This window comes from Cryptomeria japonica, chromosome 10, assembly GCF_030272615.1.
Source record: "Cryptomeria japonica chromosome 10, Sugi_1.0, whole genome shotgun sequence".
In the NCBI taxonomy this organism is placed as follows: Eukaryota; Viridiplantae; Streptophyta; class Pinopsida; order Cupressales; family Cupressaceae; genus Cryptomeria; species Cryptomeria japonica.
In genome coordinates this window covers 413,767,691-413,795,318 of record NC_081414.1, presented here as the reverse complement: position 1 = coordinate 413,795,318, position 27,628 = coordinate 413,767,691, and the positions used below count along the sequence as shown (strand labels likewise).

Here is a 27,628-nt window from a genome sequence, read left to right as displayed (position 1 = left end):
GTCTGTTTCACATCACAGACAAACAAAAGGGGAACATATAAGCCGAAAGCTGAAAAGGACCAAACCACCAGTTGGTTTCATAAGCAGACCATCACTATCCTACAAAGGACAAGCTGCAATTTGATAAAATAAAAGATGTGGTTAACAAAGTAAATATCAAGAGCAATGACCCCATAAAATAAGGGGAAAAAGTTGATGGTGTAACATCCAAACCATTTAAATATACAACCAAGTAAAACATCAAGTTTAACCTCCAGATTTTCAGATTGACAAGACAAAAATTTATGTTGTTTCTGTTATGAAACATAAAGATCTTTGTATATTTGATGTCGTGAAATAAATCTTTACTGCACCCAAAATGAGAAGATGAATGGTTCTGCAAACATTAAATATTCAATATGTGCATTCCCTGTACAGATCCAACCATCATTCACCTACATTAGGTTAAATCCATAGATTTTTCTTTCATTCACCTGCCAAGATTAAATTACTTACACCCTCAAGTATTGTAAAAGTAATGTCAGAACTTCTCTCGACTCCTGCATTTTCCATTCTCCATGTAAGATATAAGATATGTGCTCAACAAATTTTATCATGAGTCAGTTCATCAATTTTCCAACTTAAACAGAAAAGAAATTGTCTTTTAAACAGCAATAAGTTATCTCGATTTCACAAACTAATTTGTCCTCTTATTAATTTATCAATTATTGCATGTATATCAAAGTACTCCTGGCTTTCTATTAGATAAATAAATGAACAAAAATATGTTTTAAGATCATTGACAGTATGAAGACCAAGTAATCTTGATAAAACCTTGTTTTAGGAAATGAGATACAGACTCTTCCTGAGTCAAAGTCTGTCTAGCTCTTAAATGCAGAATCCAGAGCAGACTCCACCAAAAACTTCATCATTGGGAGTGTCCATACCAGTCTTCTGGTTTACAACCCATTGCCATGAACTAAATTGTGTTTCATAAACATCTTGAAACAACAATCATATAGGATAGCAACCTCTGTATGAGCCTCCATACAAGCACAGCAAGACCCACAGGATTTAAAAAACCAGCAAAGCTTCTCGTAGTCCTGAGCTTCTCAATTGCTATATGCTATGTCTTTTCTGAGAAATGCGAGCTGCGCTGAAATGATTATTGATTTTCTATCCCTAGTCCCTTGTTTAATATATCTATATATAACTGAAATCAATGTTCTGTTTGTCGTTAATCTGTTAAGTAATCTTTAATAAACATTCTTACTGAATAAAGAATATAATTTCTAATTAACAGAAAACTAGTTATCATACCATTTTCTTATGCATCATTACACACATAAAATTCTCTAATGCATCACTTTTTTCAAGTACGTACGAAAAAATTCCATAGACTAACATGGTGACATACCCCTTGGATTTGCAAAGAATCACTTATATAAACCAGGATACACTGTAGAAAAAAGGCACTTACAGTAAATGTTTCATATCCTGGATCCAATGGAGAAGATTTTATTACTGGCACTTCATATTGCCAATCAGGAACATATATCCCATACAATAACCCCATGTAAAGCAGAGTTAATATCAAAGCGACTAACCTACACAACATAAAAGAATTATATCAGTAATGGAAATTATAAGTACTAAGTAAAAACTATTGAAGCACTGAAGCTATTTTCTATCTTTGCTCAACATGCTTCTACATTATCCACTTCTGCAAACTTTTCCACAATATTCCACATGATGCAAAATTCAAATATTAACTAACATAACCATGAAGAAACATAAGGTTGAATGTATCATCACTTATTCCCAACCTTGAAACTTTTTGCATGCAATATGTATTTGATCTTGTACCAGGTATATTGTCACTGGAAAAAGCTGCAATTTCCATTCTATTCAATTACAAATGGGGAAACAGGATTGTAATGAATGATGTTCAGCCAGTTTTCAAAACATTTAGGAGACGGGAACAACAATCAAGACAAAAGAGTAAAGGTAGCTGCTTAGATTTCAATTATCCAGATAAAGCTGTAGGTCAGCAAGAAGAAACACTCCTTTGACATTGATTTGGCATTGGACCAAAGCAGATAGGTACAATTTTTGTGGTAAAATAGGAGTCCACATATGGATAATATTGAAATATGAAGAAAAGAAATCAGCAACACCTACTCGTATTCTCCTCCTCAAAAGGCATGAAATCAACAATTGAGAGTTTCGTTAATATTTAAAATTTAGAAAAAAAAATCATAAAAGATTTGGTAGAATATTTCAAGTCCAGATAAGGTGCAAGTACAAAGTTGTTGACTTTTTACCTGTAGGCACACAAGCAGATAAATTTGTTTTCCCTCTTTTGTGGGGAGAGGACCTCTTGAAGGGTCTTAAAGGTTACACTCCTTTGTGATTCTTTTGTATTCCATGGAGTTATATAGAATACACAGTTCCAACAAATAGAATATATTGGTACTGAACAGGAAGAATCCCATGGGGCAATGGCAGTGCTTATCAAGTTAAACTTCCATGGATCAACTGGGCTTCCTAGATCATCCTATTTGCTGCAGGAGTGCAATAATAAGCTACTTCCCCTTAACGTGATCTGGAATGAGAATTATTTCTAACCCTCCTCAAGCCACATTTATGTGCTCAAGATTCCTAGTCTGCCTCTGATACATGCCAAATTTCCATGGAACATCTAGGGCTTGAACCTCAGACCTCCCATTTGCTGTTGGGATGCTTTATCACTGAATCACGCATCCTCTAGGTGGTCCAGAAAGTGAATTGCTTCCAACATATCAGGCACTCCCACAACAAATATCTTTTCAATTGCCATTCAAGACTTACGCATCGTCTTGTGCAAATGATATTAAACATTGATGAGGTCAAGGAAAAGAATAATGGTTTGGAAGAAAGGTTAGAAGAAAAAAATAAATAAAGATGAAAGAAATCTTAAAATTAAAAGAAGAAAATGAGCAGTTGGTAGCATACAATGAATGTGTAAGGTCAAAACCATTGGTACAATGTGATGATTCAAGTGGCTCAAAAGATTTATGTTCTTCATTTGATAATTGTGATTTTGATGAAGTTGTTTGTAAGCAAGGTGATAATATGTTTGAGTATGCGAATCTTCAAAGATGTGATTATGCAACTGTTGCTAGTTGTTTTGAAGATGACGTTGGTTTAAATATCATGAAAAGAATGGGATATAAAGGTCAGGGATTAGGAAATAATGAACATGGAATGAGAGAGCCAATTGAGCCAACAATGAGGCCAAAGTATGAAGGCCTAGGATATGTCAAAGGTAAAGGAAATGTTACAGATAATAATGTTCCAGATGCTAGATCAATTCAATGATCTCACTGAAACAAGAAAGGGCATATAAAGGACAAGCTTTGGGATTTACATCCCTATACCCTATGCGGATTGACGAATCATTGTGAGAAAACATGTTGGAACAAGGAATTGAAAAATGAATCTATATCAGGGTGACTGAAAATGTTGTGGATGGAGTTATGGATCGAGTTGGCACAAAATAACAGGTAAGATCAAAAAACTATTCAAGCACAATTGTTCCTATATGAAAAAGAAATCATTGTCTTGCCAGATGTCTACAAAAAAAAAAGTTGGAGGAAAGCGATTTCTATGATTTGTTTTGATGATGTCGATGCACTTGTTTTTGCAAAAGGGTTATTTATTGGTATGTGTATAACAGATTCAAGTGGAAATTTCACAGATATGAATGGTGTATGATTCAGATAATTTGCAGATTTGTTGATTTTGTGGCATTGTTGCTGATAGCTTTTGGCATTGTTTGGTCCTAAAAGTTGCAGATTTGTGGTTGGACTGTAAGATAGGTCCCATATTATTGATATTCAATTTGATGAAGATTTTGAGATTGCAGGTTCTACAGTTATGGGAATTGCAGCTAAAGAAGAGATGGCCATGTATGGTCCTGATTGGAGTGAGCACTAGCAAAGTCACTCACGATGGTCAATTGTAGGTTGATCATTCTTGATTTCAGATTGAATGCATTGATGCTGGAAGAATGCTGATAGTGCTGCAGCACATCTTTTGGGTTTTTTTTTTTCCAAAATGCTCATTATGGGAGAGAAAAAAGGATTGAATAATGACCATTTTTAATCAATGTACATTATGGGGGAGAATGAAAGATAATAAGCATTGATTAATATATTTAGTTATTAGTTTATAGGTGGTTGGAGATTTCAATTATATTTCTGTATCTAGATTTCAATTATATTACTGTATCTATATATATGGAAATGTATTATGAGTTTGTAACAGTGAATGAATGAAACGAAATTATTTTAAGTTTGATATATTCTCTGTATTATGTATGTATTATGAGTTTGTAACAGTGAATGAATGAAACGAAATTATTTTAAGTTTGATATATTCTCTGTATTATATATTATGTGTATTTTTCAGTTTTATATTTGTTTGTATATTCCTTCATAAATTTGAAATGGCATGTACCAAGATTTGGCTAAGTACCTCCTTTGGAAGACGAAAAGGTGAAAGAAGGGTTTATGAAAGCCCTTCAAAAGATGTACAACACTAAGGAGACATCCAAACTTCAAGAGCAGTGTATTGTTTTTGTCGATCTTCATGATCCAACATTCGAGAAACCAAAGGCTAGGATAGATAGGGCATCATTGATTCAAAATGACCCTATCAGATAGTGGAAATGGCATGGCAAGAATACCATGAAGTCAAGGACACTTGTCACTCACCTTCTTTCACAAGTCAATTCCTTTGCTAAAAAGAGGAATTGATCCACATGTAGCTTCCTTCAAGCTCACCTCACCTCTCAACAATTGGAGAATTTTGTGGTCATGCATAGTACATTGAGACTTCAGAATCAATAGACTCCTACGCATTGTCCAACTCAAGCCACACATTGCAATGCCACACAAATTGATGAGAAGGCAGAGTAGGCGCTGGTTGGGGTTATAGTGGATGAAGTAGTCCCTCATTTCAGGAGTGATTCAAACTCACTCTAATTTTGATCCAATGTTAGCAAATGGAGATTAAAGCACAGTGGCAGATTTTATATGTTTTGTCATTTTGTAGTTATGACTTGTAGCACAAATGCAGTGGTTAGCTGATGATGATTAAGCACAATGGCTACTTTTCTATGTTTTTGTCATTTCATTGCTGTAACTTTAAGCCTTTGAACATTTTGTTGTAATATAAAATAGTTCTACAATGTATATGATGAATGTCTTCTATATGAATAAATAAAATTTCCTATATTTTTTAGATCTTCCTTTTTTCTATTCTCACTTCCTTAAAAAATGGCCTCCTACGCCCTACCATCAAAGAACGCCATATAGCATAAGTTCACCCCTATTTAGTCACAAGAATTTTCATTTTCAATTACCATCTATAATACCCTTTAAAACCTATTCATTTTTGCATTGAGAAGAAGTATTGCCCTTTACCAAAAGCCTTTTGTGTGATTTAAACAAGTACAAGTTATTAAATTGAATATAAGTAGCACACTTTGCTAAAAGTGTTCAATGCAATTTGAATGTGTATTGGTAAGGAAAGCCTTGTATGTTCCTTCACATATTCTATACAATCTTGCGTTTCACTAAGGTAAGATTGTCCCCCAAAACTCCTCTAGGTTGTTGGTATCAAAGCTATGTTTTTACATGCATGTAAAAGTGTGTGTACAAGAGCAAAAGGAAGGTCGTCCCTTAGTTTAACTAATGAGTACTTTTGAGAACATTGTAGTAAGAGCAAGATAGCCAATGGTCAGAAACATACACCTAAGATCCATATAGATGTTCAAAGAATAATTCAAGATGTAGTACCAAGAACTCTTCAAACAGTTCTACAAAATTGTGGTTCAACTTAGACCAATGATGCAACACACCCCCAAATAGCATGATCCTGCACAACATCAAAGCCCTTCTAGAGTACAAGTCAATATGGATATCGCAATGTGTGAAGGTAAGATTAATGCTACAACATTGGATGATTGCACCAAACAACTTAAGGCATGCTTAGCTAGCAGACACTCAACCCACAACCAAGAGGGATCTTGATCCAATATGAACTTGGAATTCCTTTGCCAACACTTTGCAAGAGGAATACTACCACCTCAAACACTATGAGGACAAGTACAAGAAGTTTCAACACTTGCGATAGAATAAGGAGAACTCAAATTTCAAGAGTACACTGTTGCATAATGTCATGTTGACTTTTTAATAAAATTCATGTTGAGGATTGAAAGCCCTTTTTCCCTTATTCTTGGTCTCATTTCCATAACTTTGGTCACATTTTTTCTCTTGTATTGAGGATTTGTGTTTGGGTTTCTATATGTGGGCCTTTTGTTGGGGTTTCAAACTTTTTCCCACCAAACTGGCATCTCCTCACCTTGCTGACCTCCCACTTTCCTACCTTTTTATTTTATTCACCTCACCTACCTCTCTACATGGCTTGACCACTAATAATGCCCCATTTTAAGTCATTGCTCTAGGAAGGGGTAGCTTTCCCCTCCCCAAACAAATGCTATTTTCATTTTAAAAGACAGATTTGACTATAATTGTGGTGTGCATGGTGTTAAACAGCTATATTTAATTTAATGTGATGATTGGAGCCCATGAACCTTGGATCATTTAATGTCAAATTGATATATTATTCAATTACACAGCAACCAACTGATATCCTGACAAAAGTACTTTGAAAAAACAAATTTGAAAAATTTGGAAGCATGCTTGATCTTAGTATAATACCAAGACAACAACGGCACAAGAAAGCAAGTACACAAAGCTACACAAACATCGCGGCAGCAACAATCAATTAACAAGGTACTATAATAGTACAATGATATCTTTGAGGGGCAAAAAGATCTTCCCACACTAAATGGTAAAACAAGGTTGATTTGGTTTCCAAACCCCCTCTTTTGAATAGCCCACCATATCACAAATCTATTTGGAAGAATGATGAAGTTTGATGCCAAATCCAGGAGCTAATTGATCAAGACAAGATCAAACCAAGCTCTTCTACATGGGACAACCAGATAGTCCTTGTGCCAAAGGAAGATGGCACTTGGCACATCGACATTGACTATCACCTTCTCAAACATAAACAATTGCTTGGACTAGTTCCAAGGTGCCCAATAATTCACTAAGATCAACCCAAGTTAGGACATCATTAGGTACCAATCCATCCTAAAGACATACAGAAAAGGGCATTCAAAACAAAGGAGAGATTGTATGTGTGCATGGTTATGCCTTACAGCCTACCAATGTACCAACAACATACATTCAATGCACCAAATAAATTGTATGATGCATCTCATATCTTTCATCAATTCCATCATTGTCTACTTGGATGAAACCCTCATCTTCAACAAGACTTGGAGGAGCATGTTACATCCTAGACATTGCACCAAAACAAGTTGCAAGCCGACTTAAGCAAGTACACCTTCAGCACCACACAAATCCACTATCTATGCTAAATAAATGATCGAATAGGCATCCACGTAGACCCCAAGAAGCTCCAAGTGATTTGAGACTAGCCAACTTCACACAACATTGATTTGTGCAACTTTCTCAAACTCACAATATTTTACTACACATTTGTTCTTGAATTTTTGCACATCACTTAGTTGTTCAATTAAATTGTGAACACCATGGCACCATTCATTTGTATAACTACACAACAATGCACATTAAAAGAGCTCAAGCAATGCCTCTACACAACACATGTTTTGGTAATCCTAACATTGCATACCCCTTTGAATTTTACACTAATGCATATTGATATAACTATGCACTTGATGCAACATTCACACATAGGCATTTGACCACATATCACTCATAAACATCCAATGACACAATTTGGTGCCACTTGACCTATGAGAAAGAATTGTAACCCATTGTCCAAGCATCAACCAATGGTGCCACTACATTCTAGGTAAGGAGACATTCATTGAGATCATAAGCCACTTCGGTTTTTTATGACACAGAAAGATTCAGAATATTTGTCCCAAGAAATGTAGGATATATTTGCAGCAAGTCCAAGAAGGGGAAAGACAATAAGGTACTAAATTGCTCAACCTCCCACCAGTTCAAGAGCTCATCATAGTGTTGGCTCCCACATATGGCCACAACTTCTCTGATTGAGATTTCATGCAAACCTACACAAACTTCATGCAAACCTAAACCACAATTGTGCAAAGGTAAAAAAGTTGATGTATTCTATATGTCCAACGAGGCAGACTATCATCATACCTCACAAATTTCAAAGCCAACAATGACAAAGAAGAAGTTTCCTCTGTTGCACGGAGGATAAGCACTTTGTAGGATGAAGGCTGCACTTACTTCCCTCTCATGTCAGTTCTAAATGTATAATGTGGAATTCTAAAAACCATATTCCCATTACCAATTTATATGCGTTAACTTGAAATTTGATCAGAAAAAGTGCACAATGACAAGAAAATATACTCTGAATTCATTGTAACATTTTAAAGTAAATAAATAAATTGAAATATACACACAGACTAAGAACACAATCTATGATGATTTTCTCATTTACGATGCTTATAAACAAAGTATCTTGAAAAAATGTGATGCCCCATCTATTTCATCTTGTTACTCATATCTTCCTTAATCTCTTACATATTTGCAGAACAGATATAGAAAAACTGACCACTGCATGTAGTATTTCTTCATAAGCCCCAAAGAAGAATCCATATCACAATTGCTTCTTAGCCAAATTTCAGACAATGCTGCAATTATATATCCAAATGCTATTCTCTGCATGGCAACAAAAATGTCAGGCAGTATTTTAAATATAAAAAAAATTAAAAATAAGGAGCTTACGTAAGGTTTCATCCGCCTATGAAAAGATACATGTCCCCATATTTAACAGTTTATCCAATAAACTTAATTTCAAAAGAAAAATCTAATGCTTTTATGCCTTTTAAAGTTCTTTTCTTCCCTGCTATTGTTCTATTGTACTATTCTCAAATCCCATCAACCTAGTTCGATCACTTTTGGACATCAATAAATTTCTTTCTTTCTCTCTTCTAGACTTCCCATGCTGATGAACAAATGATTAATAATATATTTTGCTGCTATTAAATTCGTATGAAATCATCAATCCTGACAAATATATGGCTGTAACTTGTCATTTAAAATCTCTAAAATTTGTTGCCTTCCCATAACTTGCAACTTCATACACTCCAGCCATCGATTAAGCATGTACTAGAGAATCGCTAAAACACATGATGTAGGTAAACAGCCATATTAAACCAGGCTATAATTCAATTGTTTATTCCTCGCACTTCAATAAAATCTAGAAACACTGCATTACAGTCAATTTGCCTACATAAATCAAAACTGGAAACATATTCTTGTATATGACATTTAAGACCTCCTATCAAGGAAAAATGATCTCATTATGGAAGCATGAGATTGTATCTCTTGCCTTCTAAAGGATGATCCTACAGCACCATAAGATTAAAAATTACTTAGTTGAAATCAAAAGTTTTTACTTATGATCCATAAATGGATCTAATTTTGTTTTTGACTCCATGACAAAGTGATCACAGTTAGTTGACATTTGTGTTGCAAACTCAAAAACAAGTCTTCAATGCAATCAAAACCTGAATATTTGTTCATATTTAAGTGATCACGGTTATTGACATTTGTATTGCAAACTCAAAAACAAGACTTCAATGGAATCAAAACCTGAATGTTCGTTCATATTTGGATTCCTCTCAAATACTTATGACATTTTAGCAAAAGGTACCTTGCTTTGAGTCTGTATGCAACAGTTGCAGCTTTTAATAGTTGGACAAAAACTGCATGAAAGTGGTGATTTCAAAAGTGGCAGCCATGAAACACCCCTGCTAGAAAGAGATTGTCACTGCAACAAAGAAAACATCTCTTGGCATTCCAACTTATTGGTTTTTTCAACATCTGGTGACTATTAGACTATTGTTCAAGCTTATAAAGCTACACATGCCATTATAAATGGCATTCTAAACATCAATTGGAGAGAATCAAAAAGCTTATGATGAGAATTGAGTTGAAATTCTCAAGAATTCCATAGTTCCTAGTGAGCAGTTTGCCATAGTAAGCTACTTTGACTAGTAAGAAAACTGTGTTAGAGGTCTTTGGTTAGGACTAAAGCCACTGAGATTCAGGTTGGTTATCATACAAGTGACCTAGCACTATATTTGTCATTGAAGTTGTGGATTCTAAGTGAGTTATAGCTCACATTTTGCTGGAGTTTTCTCCCACGCAGAGATTTCTCTAGGTTAATGTCTTCTTATGGTGTTTTCTCTCATCTAAACATTGCAAGTTAATATAATTAATGAACGAGTTTACAACATTTATTTGAATCAAATGTGGATATTTGTGCATAGTTTTCAAACTTGTGGAGTACCCAACAAGTTAACAAGTACACAGAACCTTTTTTTCCCGGACAAGTTTCTGCAAGTCAAACTTGCCACTCATTCCAGCAGAGTTCTTGGTAAGTTTCACTGCTGATCTCACATAAGTATTCAACAAGTCTGACACTGAAACTTTCCATATGCAGACTGTACACTGAAATGCAGGAAAAACAAAGAATTTACATGGAAAAACAGTCATCTGGAGTTTTAGTTGACAGTGCTAGATGATGCATTGGTTTTAGATAGCATGTACTTTAACTAGACAGGCTCTTAGGTGTGCTGTTTGCAGGGGCATTGTTATTGCAAGCAAATGGTGAGGCCCATTTGCAGGCAGCATTGGCCTTCAAAGGTTGTGGGAAGACTACAAGGTGCAAGTAAAATTCTTACACACTTTCAAGTAGTTGGTGCTTGAACTTGGCATACCTTTGCACAGAGGCCACAACATGCCTCTAAAGGTTTGAAATCACCTTTGAAACATTTCTAAAAAAATTTATTAAACCTTTTTTAATTACTTTTTGGAAACTGCCTCCTCTAATTGACTGTTTGGTCACATGTTGCATGAGCTAGCCCCTAAGTGCTTAAGTTTTTAGCCCCTACTTGCATAGAATTTGTTTGTTTTTTCTAATTTTTCTTAAATCGCTGGCTTTTAGTGAGTTTTTTCCGAGTTGAATATTTTTGGTCTGTTATGTCTGAGTCAAGTCTAAGTTGCAACCTATTGTTTAGCATATGGAATAATCATCTGAGCTTACAGATCAACTTATAACATAGGAGGAATGCAATTAAGATCAGATCTAAGAGAGCTAATTTATTCAAATACCACACTAGACCGAACTAAATGTTACCAACCAAAATAACCAATAACATAGTAACAGGACCTCTCTCACAAGGGGCATCCACAGCATTTGAAAAAAACCCTTTAAAGTTGACAATGAACCGTAAGAACCAATTTATATCTTTTCTGTGCAGCCTTTCAGCTTCCACTTCGTATACAAGAAAGCTTTTTCAAATGGTTTCTTTAAATAAAGACAGAAATAAATAATATAAAAAATTGTGAGGCCACAAGCATATACAGCTCTATGAGAACACTGATCAAATAAATGATGAAATTATTCAACAAACTAAATGCAAAGTTGATAAAGTTTCAAATACTTTAAAAGCATTAATAATAATTGATCATAAACCAATAAACTTCTTTGAAGATCCTTATTAAATTAAAACCATTGAAGAGGTCAAGTATATGTCGTTTTGTTTCCAGACTCAAAAATTGGACAGTTTAGATTCCAAGCTGTTTGGGTTGGTTCCAAAAAAAAATGTCTATGAGAATTATCCATCAGAACAAGCCGAACTGGCTGGTCGTTCCAATACTACTTACAAATATCTAGTATCATTTCTCTGAGGAGTCTTGTCAACTAATCAGCCTTTCATTCCCTAAAATCTTAAAAAAAAGAATGGTAACTTTTAACTCCCAAGTATGGGTCTGGACTCTGCATCAGCACAAAGAGCAAAAATAGTAAAATAAATACCAACACCCTCAAAGTATTAAAAACTATGAAATCCTGATTAAGATTACTAGTAGAAAATTTAAAATCCATGGGAAAACACAAGTCCATCACTACTAGGAATTCTTCAGAGGGAAAAAGGAAATTGAAATTACAGACTTGTCAAACAGAACGAAAAGTGCCTGCAGATTTCTTAAGCCTTTTTGAACCATAATCAAAAAATATGTTAAGGCCTTAAATTTCAAACAAAACAAAAATTACATATTTTCAATAAAAATAACACAATAGTCTTGAAAAACACAGTGGAAATATCTACACAGTTCTGAAAAAACTCTTATAGCATTTAAAATCCAAGTTCAAACAAAACTAAAATTACATATTTTCAATAAAAATACCACAATAGTCTTGAAAAATACAGTGAACATGTCTACACAGTTCTGAAAAAACTCTTCTAGCATTTAAAATACAAGTACTTAGTGAAAAATAAACATCTTTAAGATGAGTCAATGAAATGGCTCATTCAACATAGAAAATCAGAACACTATCTTCATACATGGACCAAAGAGGCTTAAATGGCCCCAAAAGAAGTTCTCATCATTATAAGTTGCAATTACCATATATCAAACTATAAACAATTTAAAGGGCAGACACAGAATCTACTTAACTGCAACCCTATTGTAACATAAGAGTAAAGTTTGATAACTAAAAGGATGAAACTATGAACCTAAAATTCAACTACTAAAGGCATTCAGAAAAACTGGGACTGCTGAATGCTGCTAATAAGTCTGAAACCTATAATTAAGAGGACTGAATTATGTAGCTCCACTAAACCCTGAACTTGAATTTTTGTTTTTCTCAGACTGAAAAATAAAACAAAATTTTATATTACTCAAAAAATATTAAGAAAGTCTATATAAAAGAAAACCTTACAGAGAAGGCATAGATGTCAGATCAGACAATCCAAAGTAGCATGGATACCATCTAAGCCAAACACAGTATTCAGAATTGTGCACAAAGAGCTTATTTCTTCCAAACATAACTCACCCTACTCACTACCTGACTCAGAGCATAAATTAACATTTTTCCCAGTCGAACTATTTTGCCTCTTGCATGTGCAATAATTTATATGGTTCCCACACATGCAAGAGGCAAAATAGTTTAAATGGGAGGGCTAGTGAGGCAGGTTTTGGGCGACGATCCCCAGGCATTGCTGCGTTGCCTGCTTCCAGCACTGTGAAGTTATGTGGGCAGCCTGTTGGGATCAATGCTACTAATCCACCGTTAGATCTTGCTGGGAATGGAGACAAGCATCTCCCTAAATCACAGTCTTTGTTGGCCCATCCTGCTAAAAATGTCCGGAAAGTTGAATTGGGGGAGGAAGCTTTACAAGAGATGAATGAAAATGTGAATTTTTTTGCCAAACATGGATTGATTGGGAGATTTAAGGGATACTGGCCGAGTCTAGCAAACCTTCATCAATGGATCTCAAGCACTTAGCACTGCAATCTGACTGGTGATATTCAGAATTACCCCTGTGCACGGGGTTTCTTTGTTGTGGGTTTTAACAAAGTCAAAGATTGCCGCACTGTTTAGTGTGATTACCAATAGAATTGCGACAAGCATTTGCTAAGTTGAAACCCTGGCACCCCTTATTCGATCCAACTACTGAATCTTTCTCTATGACTCCTGTTTGGGTAAGATTGCCAAATCTTCCTCTGCAGTTTTGGTTTGAGTCTTGTTTTGAAACCATTGGGAATTCTTTGGGGAAATTTTTGTTGGTTGATGAGGGGCTCTTCTGAGTTTTCCCACACCACCTATGCTCACATTTTGGTTGAGATCAACATAACCAAGGATCTTGTTGGATAATTTTGCCATTGATGTCCTCTGTCCTGAATGGTAGCATCTTTCCTGTCAACAGGCTCAGAGTTACAGCCCGATTAGTGTCTATTACTTGCATTAATTGCCAAAACCAAAGAAGTAATAATGGATTGCAGAAATTAATACACATTTGTGTTACCTTGATACACTATTGCGATTGGAGTCTACTATTTCAGTTTGGATTCTAACATATTCTGTGTTGGTACCACGAGTTTCAAATCAGATTCTGGTTGTGTTGATCTTCAGCGCATGACTTTAAAAAGCATACATATGGTTAGACATTTGTATTTAAAGACACAAGTCAGTTATAATGTGGTTGATAAGTGTGACGTATTAAAAAGAAATATTATTCTGTTGCACCACAAAGGAGATATTATTCAAGTTAAGAAGTTATGATATGAGTGACAAAAGAAATAAATAAAAGTCTGAGAGATAGAAGGCATATACAGAGGTCTGAATATTTTTGTTCAGAAACCATTATTTGCTGAAGGTTTGAATTCAACATCCTTCTAAGGGAGAGAGAACGATTGGGTTTAAAGGTGATTGACAGGAAGCATAGTCTAAGAGATATATCTGGATTATAAAATGTATTGGAAGAAGTCTCTGTGATGTATGAATTCATTTCAGGTATAACACAGTTTGCAGATTTATTTTAATGATAAGTCAGAGATACAGTTTGCTGATTTAATGTGTTGATAAGTTTCAAGTTATATATAACACAGATTGCAGACATCATTGTTTTACAAAGACTATATACTTATCTCACCTTCAAATATGTGTAGTTCACAGTTCAGATTTGCAGGACTTGTTCCAATAAGCAGTATTTCATTTGAAGGAGTTTCATTTATAGATTTCTGTATATCTGAAAGGCAGTGCTACACAGTGTCTCTAAGATTGTTAACATTCAGATTGTCAAAATCTGTTCTTTTGTTTCTGCTGTTATATTTGTGTTGATATTTGAAGTGAAATATCAGTAATATTTTGAATTGGTACTCTGAGAAATCTGAGTTGGTGCTCAGATCATTGAACAGTTCGTTTTTGGTTGAGTTGGTGCTCAATAGAGAAGGGGTTTGCTGACTCCTTAGGGTTGGTGCCCTTAAAGATTGTAATTGTTTTATCTGTGAGGCTTGATTAGGACAGTAGATCCTAGCAGCATTACTCACCGTGGTTTTTCACATCTTGGGTTTCCACATCAAATCTTGTGCAGGTGTTTAATGTGTGATTGCTTTGCATTATGGTTTCAGTTTCAGTTTAAAAGCAATTTTATAAAAGGATTTAATTGGATAAAATTGTAAGTTTTATTTACTACTGATTATATTATACTTCGATATTCCAGCTATATGACTTAATGGAAGTTATGAGTTAGTTTGCAGTTACACATTTATTTCTCCCTCTTCTACCCATAAATTCTCTAGCAACAGGCCTTATTATTACTTTAGATAGAAAAAACAATTCACTCAAGTTATCAATATATATATCTATGGAGAGAGAGAGAGAGAGAGAGAGAGAGAGAGAGAGAGAGAGAGAGAGAGAGAGAGAGAGAGAGAGAGGCACAACAGGTTTGGGTCTAGTGATAGAAATGAGAATTTTCACACCATAGACCCCGGTTCAAATCCCACTAGGGAAGGGCAACCCTTGTAGCGGCCATGGGGGCATCTGGAGATTGGGATCCCACTTATGGCAATGCATGGAGCAAAGCCTACCCCTATGTATTGCTATCCGGGCACCTTGAGGTAATGTCAAGAGTATCCATACTAAGGAACCAAGCCCACCCCCATGTTTTCTATGAGATACCCCTAAATTTACCCCAAGATTTTTCCTAAGACGCTTGGATTTAGCAGAGAAAAATGAAGAGTTACACACCATAGACCCAAGTACAGATCCCACTGAGTGGGGCAACACTTGTAGTGGCCATAAGGACTCCTAGAGGTGGGGCTCACAGTCACACTCATGGCAATGCATGGACCAAAGCCCACCCCTATGTATCACCATGGAAGCACCAAGTGTGACTATATTAAGGAAGCAAGCCCACCCTCATTTCTGCTATGATCCCCAACAATTTACCTCTAAAATTGTATTCCCCATTCATGGATCTTGTGGGATTAAACCCTCTCTGTTTTTCATGTTATCTCAAAGCCAAGTTACAATTAAGTTTTATATAGAACATAAGTGGTTATTCATGATGATGCACTTGATATGACAGTCCTACAAGTGTAGCTGTAGGATTATTCCATGGTTTCCTTCCCAACAATCCAACTTGAGAACATCAAATTGTCCTCACACTAGCTATAGATCAATCAGTCAAGAAATATCAAAGAAAAAAACGCACTTTCCACAGTTTCATAAAACATAAGTTAATCCTTCTTGCCATCTTTGAACCCTTGTAAAAACAAAATATATGCATGATTTGCTACAATGAAGTTTTATAGATAAAACAGATGATTCATAATAACACAGTGGATATCACAATCCTACAAATGAAGCTATCAGATTACTTCACTGCCCTCCAATTCAACTTAGGAACATCAAATTGTCTTCCCACTGACTATGAATACATTACATTTGCACAAAAAATTGCGGCCCCAATGCAATGTTTAACAGAAATCATTCCCAAAAATTTAGAACTATGTCTGAACTCAGATATACTTGGTATCCCAGCCTACACAGAGCTTTTGAGGCTTCTCAATTAGACCGAGAACCTTGAAGGAGCCTGTCTGATATAAATTACGTAAACTAGCAATGCATGTTAAGTAATTGATATGAAGGACAGAGAAAATCAAATAACCTAAAAGCAACCTCTATTCTGTTTTGTTATGTAAACATGTCATGTAGCAACCTCTGTAAAATATCAGAATTGAAAATTCAAACTAACTAAAACAAGAAAAGCAATTCAATGGAAGGCTACCATAAGACCTGCAGTATGCCAAGCCAACGCATTTGCTCAATGTTGACTCCATATGTCAAATCGTTGATTCCATGAAAGTATCCACCTGGGCCCCAAAATAACCAGTGGACAGCTCAGTACAGGATCTTTGCTATAGTGCCTTTAGATATGACAACCAAACAAAATAGAATTTCTCTAAGGATTGCAAAACTTTGAATAAATAACTAAAATGAATTGACTTACGTGTATAAATCCTTAACAGGAAATAGATTTATAAGAAAATAGCAACCATATATTTTTCCCACTTATGTGAGCATAGCTAGATAAGCTGATCAGTGATAACCCCTCATTATGTTCTTAAGAGAATTAAAAATAAATCCATCTATTTGAAATACACAAGATTTTATACCAGCAAATATATGCATATAATATCAATTTTTAAGAGTTCTTGCAAGAGATGATTCTCTCCCAAAGGATTGCTTAACTTTCAGATTTTTGTCAAAGTTATTAGATTGTCAAGCTAATAGTACCTTAAAGATAACATTCTTGCAAATGGAATTAAAATCAATTCCACTTTCAAGAGAAAAATGCGGAGACGTGAGAGAGTACCTTGAAGCACAATTCCCACTATCAAAAGCTTGAGGGCCCTTAAAATGGCTTTCTGTGTACCGGAAACTCTGTTAGGTACTTTCTGCATGATATGGAATCCAAAACGGAACTTATCCATTAGTCATATTATTTTATAACCCACAGATTTAAACAATATAGCATTACTTTCACTTGTGAGGTAAAGTTTTTTTCTAAGAATCGAACACATAGACACTCATGATGATTTTACAGTTTACCTATTGATTAAGATGGTGCAGTCAAACTACACAATACTCCGTTATGAAAGTAAGCATTGCAAAGCAACAAGGCAAAAAAAATATTAAACAAGTCAATTTTAGCATTTGCACATTCTATACTCCTTGAATTCAGACTGATGCAAATTTACAATAACATAATTCCCTCTAAAAATTATATCACATGTGCTTGCATTCAAAGCTACACGTTTTTACTCTTTCAACTCCTATGAGAGAGAAAACACCAGTCAGTACATAATGTGAGCTCTCTAGGCTTTTAACTATAATCATGAAGCACGCTCATTCATTCCCAACTTAAAATTCAAATCTCGGATTTAAGAATTCATCATGGACCAACATCTCCATCAATTAATGAGATATATATGGATAATCCAATTCAAAACAAATACCTTATACACAAGTCCAAGAGAAACACCAACAATGAAGAGAAAAAACGGCATTACAAAGTCTGCAAGTGTAACACCATTCCAAGGAGAGTGACTGATAGCAGGTACAATCCCACCAACATCATCAACTAATATCATGAGCTGCAAAAGCACAACGAGAAAATTAGGCAGCAAAGATGTTTAACAGACACTAGTAAAATTGCAAATAGTCCAAACTGAAATAACTTATAATACAGAACTGCCCATGTGATTGAGTAGGTCTCAAATTCATTTCCAATCTGTGAACGCAAGAAAAATTAATTTAACACTCATATTCCTTTACAATATAAAGCAGAAATGAGAGTTTTGAAACAGATGACTGGCAGCTAATTGGGACTCAATTCCTTCTGTCCCTCCTTTTTCATTTTCTCAATACAAAACAGTAGATTGATAATCAAACTCCTATCTATCTGAACTACAGTCATGACACACCGAATTCTTCAGAGATATATAAACCTGCCATAGGAGCTTGAAACATATAACAGTGTCTCACATTCGTGCATATTGCTTATTGTGGTCAAAACTTATGATGTTTTCAGTACCGTCATATTCACAAATATCAAAGTGATTTTTTTGTTAGAGTTCTACATTTTGTGCATGTTTTCCATTTAAGCTTATTTAAGATATAGCATGCTGAATGTCTAATTTCTTTTTTGGATCCTGCATATCATGTACTATTGCATAGAAATCTTTAATACTTCACCCAGATGCCTCATTCTCCATCCACACCCTAATTGTTTCTGAAGGAAACTTCCCACCTAAAACTTCAGTTTCTCCAAATTAAAAGCCAGGAAAGACTCTTTACTTCTCCATCAATCATAATTTTAAAATGAGAGGCTGCCGCTGTGGAACACACCAATCAAAAAACGAAATTTGCAGCAATCGTGAATCATGCAAGCTATCCAAAGTAAAATTTCGATCTCAAAGGAAGAATAAATGAAAATATCTTCCAAAACTTCAAAACACAAATGTTATGATCGGGCACAAAAATTCCGGTACAAGAAACTATGTGGTTACGATTGTTTCTTATGTGTGCAACTATTATTGCAGCTATCAAGCTAACCCTGATGCCGAATGGACTTATTTGTCTAGGTACTTTAAAAATTCAGATTTTCACAATCAGGCATAAATCATATATCTGGATACCACTGTAATATTTCCAATTCCGATGTTTTGAGTCTCCTTCAAGATGCCTTTTCAAGAACAAGAAAATTACAACAGGAGATGTACGCACTTGAATAGGTAGCTGTCGTACACATTAACAGAAACTATAAAAAGGGGGTAGAAAACGTAAATATCAGAAGGGGTTAGGAAACCGAAATTCTCCAATTATGCAATACAAACTTACACAAACTCAAAATATCTACTTTCCGTGTATTAATGATGTAATACTGAGTGAGATTTGAGATGTTGAATAAAAAAGCCTGCACAGTTTTTCCAAAATCATCTCACTCAAACCTAAAAGCACGTACAGTAGAATTAGCGAAAAGGGATGAGTTTGAGCTGTACCGCAACCGTAAGGCCACGAAAGACATCAAGTGAGGCGAGGCGCTTGTTCTGTCCCGCTCCCTTGGCCTTGCTGGCGACGCTCTCTTCTCCACAAGAATGGCGTTTGACGAGCTCCACCCCATTGACTCCGTACCCTTCCTCCGTCGACAAACCATTGCCAATACTCTTATTGCTCTCTGCAATACCCTTCTCTTCGTCCCCCCTCAACAACTCGTACGCCCCCATTGATTCCCAGACGCGCTTCACTCTTCCCCACCCCACAGCAAGCAGCGTCTTCATATACATTTTCACATTCTAAACAGATTACAGAATGTGAAAGTCAGATCAGATCAGATCGGAACAGATCGGCAGACCCCAAGACGGGCAATGCACAACCGGAGAGAGGGTTTCTAGTTGCTCGCTCTTCCCCATTCAAGGGAAGGAAAGCTCTTTAAACCGTCTTTGCCTGATTCCCCTCTGCGCAAAAGCATGGTAGAGCCAACACAAAAAGTAAATAATTTTTATTTATTTAAGAATTAAATCAAATTCAACAAAAACTCTAAAAATAAAAATTGAGAGTCGATGCGTACATGCCGTGCTTAATGACCGTACATTTAATTAAAAAAATTAGAAAATCGATTAAAAAATCAACAAACCGGCATGCGGAGGCACACTCCGGCAATCTGATAAGAATAGAATAAAATAAAACAGAAGATTTTTAACGTCCACAAACCGACTTCCACCGTGGATTTCAATTTCCGGTGACGTCGTCTTTCTCCGACCACGCACTTGCATGAACATTGTGACACGTGGAGGGTCGTCAATGGTAGGTCGGTAGGATATTTGTTATACGTTTTTGTCGCGTTGAGGAAGCAAAGCATGGGCAATGGCATAGGCATAGGCATCGGAATCCTTTTCAAGGAAGGAAGATTTGCTTTAATACGTCATCACCCATCAAAGGACTTGAACTAAAAGATGACAGTGCCTTGGAATACCCGCCTTATTATTATTGCTCATGCCAAACGTAAACTTGTACACTCCATCTCCAAATATCAACAATTGGTCACCTTAAATTTGAGGGACCACATTAACATTCATCGACAAGTTATATGTCCATCAATGACTCCTAATTTGTAATGATTTTAGGTGTTCAGTTTATAACATTCTCCACTGGTTAAAAATGGATGGTAGAAAGTTATAATCTTTGACTCTATGTGGAATCTAAGTTTGAAACTAAAGATAAAAGAGAGTCTAAATAAGGTCAATTTCTATCATTTGTGAATATAAAAGTTGTTAAGTAGAGGGGAGGATTCTATTCATGTGTATTCTGATTTTGTGTTTTTCAAAATCTTATGTGGATATTTCAAATTATTCTCAATTTTGTACAGCAATTGACTTGTCAAGTCCCCTACTTAAAAAACTCGTTTTCAAGTCCGCATGACCAAGTATGATGCCACATCAACATGCGTTTTTGTGAAAGTGTCCAAAATGGTCTCAAATTGTGATAAGACCAAATAGTATGCACTAAGTCATCTTTACTTGTGCACCAATGTGGCATCCCATAATTGGTTATTTTTTTAATTTAAAAGCTACTTTTTTGGGGATAAGCATTGGCATGATTCTAGAGCACCACTATTGGTCCCATTTTATTCAAATATCATAGCATGTATTGGACCCTTCTCGCCAATTGGTCCCTCTCCCCTGGAGACTATTGAATCAAAGATCAAAATAAAAGATAAAAATAATCTAAACATGGTCAAGCTCGAGTATCTATAAACATAAAAAGTTTATAAGCAGGGAGAGTAGCACTAAGAAGAGAAGGATCGTGGTCATCTGATTTATTTCAAACATCAATGATGATCAATAGGGTCCCAATTAATGAGAGTATCGTCATCCTCCTAGTCTTCATCTATAGATTGTTGAGCATGAACAAGAGAAATAAGCTTTAGCAAGGAAACTTGCACGAATCATAAAAATTTTGTGGTAAATAGGTATAATTTTGGTGTCTATGAGATCAAATGCAAAACAAAAAAGATAAAAAAAATAGCCTAAACATGGTCAAAATTGAAAATCTATAAACATAAAAAATTGCTAAGCAAGGAGAGTAGCACTAATAAGAGGAGGATCATGTTCATTTGGTCCTCATCCTCCTAGTCTTCATCCATAGCTTGTTGAGCACGAACAACAAAATAAGCTTCAAGCAAGGAAACTTGCTAGAATCATAAAAATTGGGTGGTAAAAAGGTATAATCTTGGTGTTTATGTGGAATCAAATCCAAGATAAATAAGGATAAAAATAGCTTAGACATGGTCAAAATTGAACATCTATAAACATAAAAAGTTGCTAAGCAAGGAGAGTAGCACTTACAAGAGGAGGATCATGTTCATTTGGTTCGCCCCAAATATTAGTGATGATCAATAGGCTCCCAATTAGTGAGAGCATCCTCCTCCTCCTAGACTTCATCTATATGTTATTGAGCATGAACAAGAGAAATAGCATGCTCCAAGCAAGCAAACTTGTTAGAATCTAGAGCTAGCCAAGAGCACTGCACCTATGAGAAAAGGTGAAAGATAGTTGAGAAGACAGACTAAACACAGGCTTCGCGATTCTTAGAACCTTGAGATTGGGATCCTCATTCTCTTCCAATGATGGGGCATGACCATGTCTCAACTTGTATCCACAAGATGGGGAAAAAAGAATTAAAACTATGACAATCCTTCGATAATCTAAACATATTAAAAAATTATATATGTATTATAAAAATTTAATGGAAACGTCTATTACTCTATAATAAAAACTTTCATTATTTAAAACTTCTAAATTTTAATATATTTTTTAATGTCTAAATATTTTAAAATTTGAAATAAAAAATAAAGTAGATGATAAAAAATAGTCATTAGATTTTAATTGTTTATTATGTCGAGACATATTATACTCACATAATGGATTGAAGAATATCAATAAAAACTCCTTTATATAATGCTACTTATATCTTCACTTCCACCTCTCAACTACCACTTACTATGAGTTTAGCTCAAATCAATTATGTCTATCTCCATCATGCAATTAGTTAACTTCGTAATTATCTAAAACTAATATTATTAATTATGGTGGAATCCATTTTTTTCTCAAGGATAAGGATAAAAACGCAAATAAAATAAAAATATAATGATATGATAGAATAATAACAATGTAGTCTTAGTAGATTTTTTTACTTTCGTAAGAGTTTAATAGAAATATAAAAATATAATAATAGTAATTTGGTATTAAAAAAAAATTAACTTTTATAAAGAGTTTAATAGAAATATGAACAATAAGAATACATTAAAACATAATAATATATCATATTTTAATATTAATTACAATATCATAATAATAAGTTAGTATTAATTACAACATAATAATTTAATAATTTAAAGTGGAATAATGAACAAATATGATATTTTCAGTGTACTTTACCTATATTCCTCTAAAGATGGGTATGCTAGTTTATTACGTTGAGGCGCACATAATGGATTGAAGAATGTTTGTCAATAAAAACTCCCTTATTGAAATTGATGACTGACTATAATTACTAGTATACCTATTTTTAGAGAAATATAGGTAAAGTATGCTAAAAGATATCATATTTGTTCATTAATCCACGTTTAAAAAAATTATATTATTATATTATAATTACTATTAAATTATTATTAAGATGTTACTATATTTTTATATTTCTATTAAACTCTTCATCAAAGCAAAAAAATAAAATTATTAAGGCTAATTATTTATTTTATTTTACCATGTCTTTATGTTATTATTATAATATTTAATTGACAAAGTTAACTATTAGTATGAAGGAGATATCTTATTATAGGGATTGATATAAGAGATTCATCCCTCGTGCCATAGTGAGGAATATTTCAATACACATTCTATGAATTTTGCCTTCATTCCTCATTCAACTCTATAACAAAGATATTAGCTTGAGGGGGAGTGGCCTTTTCATTTTTGCCATTTATCCTACATATAAAGTACCAACTTCCTAATGAGAAGCCACATCAACTAGAGTCTCACCATAATCAATCATATTATGATCACTAAAAGAGCCCATATTCCCATGATACAATAGATTTGATCATGCTACTCCTACAGTCCCAATGTATTCCATCCATTAAGAAGTTCTAATAAGGATTCTACAAACAATTATTTGATACGTTACTTGGTCCTTTCTTTTTTTTATGATTTTTGAATCTGCTGCCATTGATTTCTACCATTGTCACTTTTCCTGCGTTGACAACTAATGCTAAAAAGTAAAAATTCTTCTTAATTTTCTTCTCTTTTTATCCTTGCACCATTTGGTGTGAGATATTAGATTGCCATCCTCTACTTGTTATTGGATTCCTCCAAACTCATCTTCATATACTCTCAAATTTTTGTTCCCCATGTTTGTGCTTTCTTTTCTCCTTCTAATGTGTGCTTCTCCACTTGACATTTTCGCTAATCTACTCCTTTTCTTTGGACACTATTTGGTTCCCATCTCACTAATTTTAACCTTAAAAATGCTATTAATTTTATATTTTAATACTCGAATACATTGTCACTTATTTATGTACAAGTTGTTAATTTCACTTGCATAGACATGAAATGGTAATCGATCGATTATCAAAGGAGAGGGATACTCCTTAAATAAGCAATTACAAATGATGTTTCTAAAACAGAAATGATTAAGAACAAAAACAATAAAAGGAAGCTACTAAAACTAACTAAATGACTAACATGGCCATTAAAAGCTAAATATAATAATATTACTTTAATGCCCTCCCTTATTGGTCATTCTACTAACTATACCAAGTTGTGCCCTAAATATTACAAACTTGTTTGAGCTCAAAGACTTGGTTAGAATGTCTACAATCTGATCCTTAGTTGGAACATACTACAACATCATAGATCCATCTTCAACAAACTATCATATGAAGTGACAATGGAGCTCTACGTGCTTTGTTTACTCGTGAAATATTAGATTCTTGGAAATATTTAACACCCCTTTGTTGTCACAGAACAAGAGTGAAGGCCCTTTTTTCAAACATTTTCATGTTAGAAAGCATCCCTTAAAGCCATATTGCCTCGCATGTTGTTTTAATAGTTCATCATACTTTTCTTTGGTCAAGGAAAGAGCTACTGCCAATTGCCTCTCACTGGTCTATGTGATTGCCTGAGCCATTAAAGACGTAAGACCACACAAAGAGTGATCGGGCACACAAGCCTTAGCAACCCACACAACCTCCTCATTTATCCCAAGCCGCAAACCCCATGCCACCAACATGGAAATAATGTCCATGTTGGTGCAGTATCGAAATTCAAAAAGAAAGTATTCTTCTCCCAATAACGTTTCAATAATCTTCAAAAGGAGGTCATCGTCAAACTTAAAAATACCTCCTAGCCTCTTCTCTGAAACCTTCCCAAAGAAAGCCAGTTGTTGTTTGATCAAATGAAACAAGAAATTCACTTCCATGGATGCCTTTTGTCTGGGTTATCTTTAGCCCTTTGTCACCTTCCAAAAAGTACTTCTTAATTTTTGAGGTGAATGACACCCTTGCATCTGCTAAAAAGGCCACGACTGAAAGTTTTGTCATATTTTTTATAAATGCATCCTCATTTTAAGGATGTCTATCTCAGCCCACATAAAAGCAATAAAAACATTGTGCATTCCACCCTCGTCACGTCCCATCAAAACCCTCCACATAGGTACGCGAGCAGATAACGACAACGTACTAACATCGACCACAATAAACGCACATAAGGTGGCCAACCATGCATTGACCCAAGGAGCGAAAAAACATGTCGTTACAATCAACCAAAATATTTTTAAAAGATTATGCCAATTTATAATTTCCCTTCCATGTGTTCCCCACCATCGTCCCACCACTTCATTGTTCAGTTGTCCAACTCACACCCCGCGTTGGACAAAGCATCTGCCTCCAAATTTCCTTCTCTTCAAATATGTGAGATTTTGAAATCTTGCAAATTATTGATTTATTCCCCAATAATTTGGATCATTTTATTAATTATTCAATAATGTGAAGCCCCTTTAGTGATTGCATTTGTTACAATTTTTAAGCCACCCTCCAAATGTAATTTTGTGACCAAAAGATTCTCTACCAATGTGATTGCCAAAAGTCCAGCTTGTGCCTCAGCTTCATTGTTGGTTCCCTCTAGTAAACATTGTGCTCCTTTGGCCATAATTTGCCCATCATCATTTCTTGCAATACATCCTCCTCTAGAAACCCTAAGAGTACCTCTTAATGCCCCATCAAAAATTTTCTTTATCCACCCTGCCGCTAGTTTACTCCACTTTGTATTTTGTCGTTTGGCACAAATAGGATTGACCCTACCAAGCCCATTAATGGTCTTGAATTTCAAAAGAGGCCATCTAGATTGTAACAATTTATCCTCCATGTTGAAAAGGGACTTCTGATAATTATGAATTGATGTTGTCACATTCACTATTGTTGAAATCGCATGCTCAATCCTACTCCACACTCTCTTGCAAGACTCCTCTTTCGCTTGGAAGATACACCTATTTCTTTCTTTCCAAATCTCCCAACTCACAATTGAAGGAGCAATATACCAGATGCCTGAATACACCAATTTGGAGATATCCCCTTTCCAACTTTGAAAGAACTCAATTAATTTTGAAGGGAAAGGTAGTGCCCAATTTAGTTTATGCACTAATAGCTCCCAACAATACTAAGTGAAATCATAGTTTTGTGATAAATGATTTACATTCTCTACATCTTGTTTACACAAATAACACCAAAGGGGGCCATGAAACCCCAGTCAACAAAGTCCATCTCCTATAAGAATCTGCTCTTTCAAAGCAGGCCAAGCAAAGGTACCTCCTTTAGGCAGGCAACAATCTTTCCAACATAAATTGAAAGGCCATGAGGCATCCCCCATCTCACTTTCCAAAAGCTTGAATCCCACTTTGACTGAATACTGTCCCGTTTTCGCACCACACCACTTAATTTCATCCTTTGCATTCAAAAAGAGGGGCGTTCTAGACTGTAATGAATTTTTGTAAAGCTCCACTTGTTGTTGAGGAAGGTGTAGATCTTGCAAATCTTTCTGCTTCCATGCATCAATCCCATTATCTCTTGTCCTTTCCACATAATTTTTTCAAACTTTGTTTCCCTATCTCTCCTTTGTGACATGTTTTACCTCATACAAACCCAACACATCACCCATAATGGGAAAGGCTTCCCATAAGTCCATCCAGAAATCAACTTTATCTCCTTTCCCCAATTGCTAGGTAATGTGATTTTTAATAAGACTTCTACAAGCAATCATGAAACTCCATATTGTTGAGCCCCTTGGTAAGTTTTGAATAGAGAAAATGCACTACCTTTCATAGGAATCCAGATATTAAGTCGCCAATATCTTGACCCATTTCTGATTAGGGCTTACATACATGCTCCAAACCAGTTTACCACCCATCGCCTCATTAAGTAGGCTCCAATTTCTCAAACCCACACCCCTAGCCATTTTTGGTTTACAGACTTTATCCCATGCCAACAGTGGGAGCATAATATAATAACAATAACCCAATATGAATTAAAATATAATAATATAAGGGTTGGGGGGCTAGGTCGATTGGCGAGAGCTTCCAGTGGTGAAGCATGAGGTCACGAGGTCTAGTCTCCCCCCCAGTCCGTGTGGTACCAAAGGACATGTCATGCCAACGTCACCGGTCACGTTAAAAAGTTCATATATATATATATATATATATATATATATATATATATAATGAACAAATACATTTTTTGTTTTAATAATTATATTTATCCCTATCTTTTACATATTTTTTTGTGATCCATATCATTTCTTCTTATCCCATTAGAAATGGAAATGCCTTCCACTATCTCTTTTTATCTACAAAATGTGAAACACAAAATGAAGAATAGAGATAAGGATAATGGCTTTAGAAGTCTCCATTGATTTTTGAATGAATAATTAGTCCAATATTGAGAAAATCATGACATGGTGTCATGAATAACAAATGTTTACAAATTGTAATTGGTATTTGTATCTCAAATCAATTTTGTAACTGTGAAGATGGCTATCAGATACTACGTACTCTCCACGTGTTTTCCTTTTATGATGGATCTTATGTAGTCTTTGTCTTGTTAATT

The 27,628-nt window shown here is 35.0% G+C and overlaps 1 protein-coding gene across 1 annotated transcript in view; it reads right to left on the bottom strand.

Moving 5' to 3' along the window:
* The window catches only part of LOC131038504 (uncharacterized), a 35,316-nt gene extending 15,385 nt beyond the window's left edge, over window positions 1–19,931 (bottom strand). The window contains exons 1-6 of the mRNA XM_057970952.2: window positions 19,476–19,931; window positions 17,931–18,068; window positions 17,288–17,369; window positions 16,708–16,784; window positions 8,668–8,774; window positions 1,460–1,586 (exon numbers count right to left, since the gene is read on the bottom strand). Coding sequence (XP_057826935.2) covers window positions 1,460–1,586; window positions 8,668–8,774; window positions 16,708–16,784; window positions 17,288–17,369; window positions 17,931–18,068; window positions 19,476–19,760 — 816 coding nt within the window. The 5' untranslated portion in view covers window positions 19,761–19,931. The remainder of the gene's footprint in view (window positions 1–1,459; window positions 1,587–8,667; window positions 8,775–16,707; window positions 16,785–17,287; window positions 17,370–17,930; window positions 18,069–19,475) is intronic.
* Window positions 19,932–27,628: the final 7,697 nt, after the last annotated feature.